Genomic DNA, 8,941 nt, shown 5'->3' with positions numbered 1-8,941 from the left:
ATGAAACTCTGTACCAGGGATATTATAAAATTCCCAAAGCGTTTAGAGAATTTCAAGGCACAAGTAAGAGAATTGAGAATGGTAAACGCAACTCTCAAATCCACTTTTCTTGCAACAGTGATCTTCCCGCCCTTTGTGAGAGTCATCTTCCCGCTTTCTTTGTGAGCTTCGATGTAATTTTCCCTTTGTGAGAGTCATCTTCCCGCTTTCTTTGTGAGCTTCGATGTAAATTTTTTTAGTGAAAGAGCTTTCTTTGGCATCCATAAACTTTTGTTTAATACCATAATGGGAAATCAAAATCAATATTCTATTCAATTAATTCAGAGCAAAAGGTTTTAGTTTCTCTGCACCCAAAGTGATAGAATAATAGAATCACCTGATATCAAATCTGATAGATTGAATAATAAATATAGCTTCACATCAAATCTGATGAATTAAATGCCGAAGATGAGAGTTGGAGTGCGCCAGTCTGGAGTAAATAAATATAAAAATAAAATATGTATATATAATTGAAACTTTCGATTTTCTTACCTGCCCGTCATTTTGACACTTTTATAAATAATTAGCCAGTTAACCATGACGGGTTTATTTTGCAGTAAACAGTATTTTACGGTTAAAATGGGCAAAAACGGGTAAACGGGCGTCAATTTTAACCCCTGTCCATAATTGATTGCCTATACTCAAGTTGATTGCAGACTTCCAAATTATTCAAAATTGACCGTGCCGATGTCTATCTGATTTTCAAATTATTCAAAATTTACCGCTCCTATGTCCATCGGATTTCCCAAATTTGCGAATCTACAATAGACTTGAGCTCACCGCCATTATTTAAAAAACGACAACGAGAGCCATGATCATCAGCGTCACCACTTGAAAGCAACGGCTTGCAGTTGTTCTGCTCGTAATTTCTTGACCTAACTAGGAGGCGGCATAGGAAGCGAATGATGCCCGTATACCCTTCCACTATTTCCACCACACTTCTTTTAACTTCAATAAATCCATTGTTATGAATATTCATATTCATATTTATCCCACTGATAGACTGGCCGGACGGAATAGTATTGTTGCTATGTCAACAAGTGCGCTCTTTCCTTCGTGTAACAGCTCCAGGAAACCTTTTTCTTTCTTGTAATTGTATCCTGTGTAATTCCAATGGGAACTTAAAGATTGTGATGCAGCAGTACGAGAATTTATAGAGCTGAAGGTCGGCTAGGTTGGCTACCGTTGGGAGGACGGTTTGATAAGGAGGAGGAGCGTACACGTATATATTTATCGTTTCAACCCTCAGCTGCGCAATCGTGAAACACAAGCAAAAGACGTTCGTTAAGAACAACCATGAAAATCCCAACGACTTTGTCCCGCCAGCTTTGCAATTGTTGGAAAATTATCATTACAACCCATTATTTTGTGCATCTCTTAATACACACGATCGCTTGCATATAAAGAAAGCGAGTCTCATCCCAGGGTTTAGCAAGGGCGTGGCCCATAATGTACCAATTTTAGTGGGAAAGTTTCAGCCAATTTTACTTGTACTCGTGATAATGAAGAAACATACATTTCGTTCTCTTTTATATTTGCTTTCTTTGTGTAAGTTGTGTTAATCCAGAAACATATATTTAGTTATCTTTAATATTTGCTTTGCGATCACAGAAGTAGTTGTTATTGTGACTATATAAGAAGTTTGTAAAACAATCACACCTGTCGACCACATTTATTTAATTTAAAAGATGGTATGAGTTTGTGCTTATTTTAAAGCTTGTGGAGGGACTCGTGGTATGAATAGAGTTCTGCGTAGTCTAACGAGGTTGAGTAGTTGCTTGGAAAATTATGGAAATTCCGGTCATATTTAGAGAAAATCTGGCAAAGATTTTTGTAAATCCAAGTTATAGTTGTTAAATTTCAAAATTTTAGGTGTCTTAGACGTTTTTGATGGTGCTGAATCCATTTCCACCATCAATAACACGATTCAAACACTGCCTCTACAAGATTTTTTGGATTTTTTTTACCCAGATTCTGGTCACTTTTAGCCGTGCGGGCAATTCCTCTGCTCATTAGACAACTCCATAAAGTTCACCATATTTCTCTCTTGTTATTATTTCTTATTTACAAGTAACATTGGACTAAAAAGATTCAATTAATGCTCGTGGCTAATTATGTCAAAAGTATCTCTCACTTATATATATATATATTTACTAAATTATAATTTTATTTTAATTTTTGGTTGGTTTGTTAAATTGTGTGAGTTTTATGTTGATTGCATGTTTAAAATTTGGTTTGACAAATTTTGATTCAAAGGGATTTAAATTGTTATTCTAGGATCTCATTTAGTCCTGATCAGACCAAGTTAACATGATTGAACTTTTTTCCATAGAGTTTTGAACCAATGACCTTCATATCATGGAATCTACAACCCATCATCATCTATATTATAAAGAGCAACTTTATTTTAGATTATTATTATTAATTATTAAAAAATAATATATACTAAACACAAAATATATATATATATATATATATATATATATATATATATATATATAATGCTGTCACAATAAAAAAAAAGAATTCAATGTTATAAATACAAGTTAAATGGAAACCAAATTTGACAATATTTTCTTAATTAAATTAAAAAACTATTATTATTAGAAAACCAACATCTTTATTGGTATAAGTATTTTAAAATAGAAAAAAATATTTAAAAGAAATATTAATGGAGTTATATTTGGCCTCTTTATATATATATATATACATATATAGATATATATATTTTATGGGGTTTCACTAAGGGATAAATATCATACATTGAATATATAATAGGGGTAAAAGGTTTTTATATCGACACTTATAAAAAAAATGGAGCACAAAGTTAATGAAAAAAATATACAAGGGTATAAAAAATATTAATGAAATGATAGATACTTACAATATTTAGTCAAAGTATAAGTTTTTTAAATAAAGAAGGTGTATAGGGTTCGTATTGGTAGGGGATTAAATATGTAATTTTTAGAGTTATTTTCTAATATGTAGTCAAATTAAGGGTATTTTTTAGTATCCAAGGAATGCATGTGCTATGTCAGAGGTTCATTGAGTAAAAATCCATATATATATATATATATATATATATATATATATATGACAACATGAGGAATTACATGTTTGAAGTATAAAGTAGTAATTATAACAAGGAGAAAATATTTCAAAACTAAAAGAAATGTTTAAGAGATATGTAATTATGTTAAACGTCCTCCCCACCCCTTTTTCTTATTTATGGGTTTTTTTATTAAAACAAATATGTAATAAGAGTTACATGGTAGCCCGTACTTGCAACTTAGCTTAAATATAGCTTAATTAAACTAAAAAACAATAAAGACATAAAGATTTCATCACAAAAATAAAACAATTAATAAAATTTTATAATGTTGAATGTCATCACAAGAAATTAAGAAATACAATTAACTAGTATTATTTATATTAACATACATACATTTTAATATATATTTGTGTGTGTGTGTGTTTTTTTTTCCACTGGAAAAATCAGTGATTTTCATTAAGATTAGAAAATTACATATAGTAGATGTCGTTGGCATTGCTGTGATGTTCATAGTAACAAAACTTGTCCTGCTAATCAAGAGCTAATAATCAATCAACTAGACAATCTAGACTTTCCTACCCTTCTTTTTTTCCACTTTCCGCCAACCTTCATTGTTAGGCGGAGCTGTTACAATAATCATTTGTGTTTCATTTGTGGCAGCCATGATATCCTTTTCAGAATCTGTGCTTGTTGGCGAGTATGCTCGTTTGCTGCCTCCAATTTCCTGCCTGGTGTTCTCATATTGCTGTTGTGGGTTACCTGCATTTGTGTCTATTGCTCCTTCGATCAGATATTCATTGTTCTGTAGGTGGTGTGGATAGCTTGCTTTGCTGATTTCTGGGTTTATCTTTCCGTCTTCATCTTCTTGTATATTGCTGTTGGTTCCCGCATTCCTTTCCTCTTCTTTATCCTCTTCTGCATCCTCTGTCCATGTGGCTGAAAATTGCCATCCTTTCGGTTTTGGTGGTTGTCTCCTTTTCCTATCTTTTTTGTTTTGTGGGCATGTACTCTGTAGATGACCTGTTTGTCGACATATGCGGCAGCGAAAGGCGGTGTTTTCATAATCCAGTGGTTGTGCCCATTGTTTTCCATTGTGTATTAGGATAATGTGCTCTGGTAGGCCTTGACTGAGGTCTACCTCCACACATATCTTGGCAAATGTGTAGATATCCTTGGATAGGCGCTCATGATCTGCTTTTAAAAAAGATCCCAGGGTATTGCCTATTCCTTCCAGCACTTTATAGTGCCAAAAGTGTATAGGAAGATTAAACAATTTTACCCAAACTGGAATTTTGGTGACCACCATGCTGTTTGGATCGAAATCCGGGAACCAAGATTTCACGAAAAGGCCAGCGTTTCCCCAAAACCATGGCCCTTCGTTCAAAGCATATTCTTTGTCCTTTATGGTGTCAAATTTGACAATAAAGAATCCTTTTGAACAGAGATGGATATCATAGTTTTCTGTCCATATGGAATAGATCCATTGACGAAGGGCTTCCGGTTTGGGCCAAAATCCATTGAACATGCATATCACTGCTTTAGTTAAATAATCAGTTTGTATTTCATTTACCTCTGGTATGGAGATTGCTAATGCAGGGTTCTGTGTTGTCTGCTCAACAATGTATGCCCCTGGTGCTATAGCTTGCTGTTCTGGTTTCTTTTGTGGTTCCATCTTCCCTTTGACTGCATCTTTGAAGGAAACAGGTCCTTTTGAACTTGAGCCGGGGCAGCCTCCGCGCAATCTTGTGCTGAGACAGATGGTAGAGTTTTTTGCTATACCGTATTCCATTAGTTTGAATCCCTCTGAATTACCTTCCCTGCGTAGATGAGGAGTTGTTTGTATGGTGGGATTCCAGTCTTTTCATGTATCCTCTGTTTGAGGATTTCTGTTGCCTCCCATGTCCCTATTTCGATGCATATTGTGTTCCCTCCCATAGATTTAATAAAGAGAGAGCTTTTTTTATCTTTACTCAACTTTTCTGGTGAGTGTGTTTCCAGATCTGATCTGCATAGAGGTAGATCTGCTCTACAGAGGTCTAGATCTGAAAGCCTATGGCCCGATCTGTTACCAATTACTATAGATCTATGTGCTGCTCCACCTGAGTATCGGTCTTCTGCTGCATACTCGTTTTCTGGATCTGGCTGGGGCCAGGTTATTGCCCTCACCTCCGATTTACCCGGCTCTGTTGTCTGCGGCGGCTTCTCAGTCCTCATGAAGACGGCGTGCACCGAACAAGCTTTCCATCGTCCAATCCGCGTGTATTTCAACAATATAGCCGATCTATTTGTGCCAATTGGGGGTTTACCACCAATTTTCGCCTCATGTAACAGATCCGGCTGGATCCGAGCCTTCGGGCTGCGTTTGAACCTTATCTCCTGCAAATAAAATGTAACCCTTGCTCTCGGCGGCGCAAAGAAGGCCCGTGCTGGTCTTGCAGCTCCAAGTTGTTGGCTTATGGGCGAATCGAGGGTTTTACAGATGCGATTGGGGCGTAAGGAGCGGAGCAGTAATGCCAATCTCTGTTTGTATAGTTCCCAATCTTGAGGCTGCTTTCTGGTGGTGGATCCGGACCAAACCCGAATGAGGAGGTACTCTGCGCATCCATTTACCAGGGCCCCATCCGTTTCTACCCCGTGTTGTTCTATGTGATTAGCGGCGACACAAACCAGATCTATTGTGATCCTGTAGAACGCCTTCACCGTCGCCTCCGTTCGATAGTGGATGAGATCCGGCCTATTTGATGCGAGAATCCGAGTATAGTGTCGATGAGCATCCTGATCCGTCATGTATGTAACCTCCTGAGCCGCGATGGGGTGGGTAAAACCCATTTTCTGTTTGCTATGATCCAATTCTTGTAACTGCTTTTCGTTGGTAAGTCCGGGCCAAAACCGATTGAAGCGATATTTGTGTGGGCCTAATGGTTAAGAGCATGTGTTTCCTCCTAAGAGGTCACAAGTTCAAAACCAGAGAGGGGTAGAGTATGTATGCCTTCGTAGACTTAGCAGTCAAATCGCTGCGCGGAGGTGGGTCCCTTGTCCCACAAATAAGGGGATCTCATACACCAATTTGGTGTCTGGCTTGGCTGTAACCTTAAAATGGATATTATATATATATATATATATAATTTAAATTTATTAAAATATGTTTTTAATATAATAATAAATAGTCTTAAATTTAAAATATGAAAAAAAGAAATTATAATTTATGAAAATAAAAATAAAAAAAAAATTAAATGAAAAAAAAAAAAACAAAAACAAAAAATTAAAATTAAAATGAAAATTAATAAAAATTAAATTTTTAATATTAAATTATATATAAGCAACAGAATTTTTATAAATATCAACTAATACCCAAAAAAAAAAATGTATAATCCCATATAATAATAAAAATCCATTTTTTTTTTTTTTTTTTTTTTGTCTATTCATCTTCTAGCCACTAACAAATCCCTTTTTCTCGTTTGGCGTAGAGGTCCCTTTCTTCTTCATAAAACCCTTTTATAATTAGAATTTATTTAATTATTGCGTCGGTTCCACGCTTACTCCATAAGTCGTAGAGGATCCCGTTGATTTGTGGTTACCAAATGCGCACACCGGTTGTTTGGTCCCGGCTGGCCGACGACTGCACATACTCAAGTCCGAAGTTGGATTTCAGATGTTATTCGGGTTCAGATCCTTGCCTGCCACTCAGTTCTTTTCCCCGACTTGCAGATTCGCGAATATCTTTTCTTTTAGTTTAATCAATGTATTTCAGTGGCAAACGTTTTTCATGTTCAATTAAATCATATAAAATGTATAACAGCGACTGCTCACCAATCTAAGTGTTCTGGGGATTAACGCTTCATCGAATCAAACCAGTGCTTCAATCCAAATAAACAGAAGTCAACACATTCAACCGGGCGAGTCCAGGGATTAGCTATTCAAGCAAAGTTATATAGAGACACCTCATCCAAAATCGAAATCAAAACAACACGCTACAGGAAGGAACATCGCAAGGAATATCAACAGAGAAAAAAAAAAATTCTATTCTCACACACCATTATTCTTCTCCTTCTCCCACACCATGAGGTCATCATAAATATATATAAATATTTTTCTTAAAAATTATGTAAGAAATATAAATATTATTTTTAAAAATTATATATATATATATATATAAAAAAATCAATATAATTTATTGATATATTGCTCAACTCTCTCTTAAATTCCAACTCCCACTCCAATTCAAGTCCTCTAATATTTTGCTTAATGATGATTTCAACCCTCGTCTATACGACTGTGGAATTGCTAGCTTCAATCCAAAATTTGAGTATCAGGTGTGTTCATGATGGTATAAAATGAAAATTTCCCTTCTCAACCTTTTCATGAGGGTCAGCCTTACCGGACTAAAATTATAATGATGTTTTGTTTTCAGGCTCAGGTGCTGGGTTCATTTGGGTACAGTGCTCCTAAATATGTCATGCCAGGAATCTATACAATGAAGAGTCATGTGTATAGTTTTGGAGTGGTAATGCTCGAGCTTTTGACAGTTCGGAATCCCTTGGATAGGTAACTCTCTTATTTTGAGAGAAATTTGTGGGTTGTACCAAAATAGATGTCCTTCTAATTCAGTTTCTCTTTCTGCAGTTCAAGAGCAAGGTCAGAACACTCATTAGTAAGATGAGCCACCCCTTAGCTTCATGATATTGATGCATTGGAAAAGATGGTTGATCTAGCTTTGAAGGGAAGTTATCCTGCTAAATATCCCCCACGCTTTGCTGATATTATTGGCCTCTGCAATAAGGTATTATCTAAAATATCTAAATTCAAGCATAAATTATAAACTACATCCAAAGGTCGGAGATATTAATTTGTATTTGTAAGTTACAAGAGAAAAGGAGAAAATGAACAGTATAGGCATAAGAAACATAAGTTCTGAAAATTCATTGCTTGGCGTGGTAGCCTGAACTAGAATTTCGTCCTCCAATGTCTGAAGTGGTGCAAGCATTGGCTTGTGTGACGCGACGGTCTAGCCTCAACAAGAGGATGACAAGAGATGAAACTGCAGGCCGCGATCCTGCAGATTATTAAATGCAGTGAGATTGCTTTGCTTGTACTCCAGAATAAAGTATTTAATTCTAAAAAGCTTGTACCGCACTCTTTGGACTTTCTGCAACAGTTAAAGAGTTGATAACTTCATTATTTAGCTCCTAAGGCCTTCGTAGGACTTCCAAAATAGTGGAAAGAGTTGATAGCAACATCCTTCGTTGGACTTCCACAACAGTTGAAAGCGTTGATGGCATCATTATTTTCATAAATTGAATTTGTTCAAGATTTTCTTAGTCCACGTTGTGGTGAAAACAATGTAATTAGAATATTAATAAAATATTAATATTGGTTTGATCATTGTGTTTCTATGTTTACTTTCCAAATGTCTCGAGGCCTTGCGAGCGAGTAGAAGCAGTAAGACTTAGGTTGCTCTCTTTTGTTGTGATTAAAATAGGAATCCTCTTTATTTATAGAAATAATAGAAATGTTAAAAGGCCTTTAAATCAAGCAGTAGGGATTAGTAAGTCAAAGACTTTGAAATAGAATCTTATAAATAGTATTAGCTTTCTTGGTCCTAATTTCATGTAAATGGATTGGCTTCAACAGATTGTTACCCTGTTAAGGTCCCTGCACGGGGAAGTCATCCAACTGGTGTAGAAAATGCAACGTCCAGTGAGGGATAGATGGCTTGATGAATACATGGATGAGAGCTCAAAGCTCTGGGATGTGTGTCATGTACTTAAATGTGAGATTATAGGCCTTAAGAAATACCAGAGTGTTGTAGAGAATGTTTCCATGCCATTGAATGCAAATAGTAGCCTAACA

The 8,941-nt window shown here is 35.8% G+C and overlaps 1 protein-coding gene across 1 annotated transcript; it reads left to right on the top strand.

Annotated features, from left to right (window-relative positions):
- The first annotated feature begins 5,900 nt into the window (after positions 1 to 5,900).
- Positions 5,901 to 8,158, top strand: LOC149149723 (protein STRUBBELIG-RECEPTOR FAMILY 8-like). Its single transcript, XM_089442570.1, is given in 5 exon segments — positions 5,901 to 5,909; positions 7,318 to 7,404; positions 7,503 to 7,636; positions 7,715 to 7,871; positions 8,030 to 8,158. Coding segments are annotated over 5 exon segments (516 nt in total).
- The last annotated feature ends 783 nt before the right edge of the window (positions 8,159 to 8,941 follow it).

Source organism: Pinus tabuliformis, chromosome 9, assembly GCF_031772625.1.
Source record: "Pinus tabuliformis cultivar Carrire ecotype Pingquan chromosome 9, CPIR1, whole genome shotgun sequence".
Lineage (NCBI taxonomy): Eukaryota > Viridiplantae > Streptophyta > Pinopsida > Pinales > Pinaceae > Pinus > Pinus tabuliformis.
Note: the sequence above shows the minus strand (reverse complement) of the source record. Positions and strands in the feature narration are given on the sequence as shown.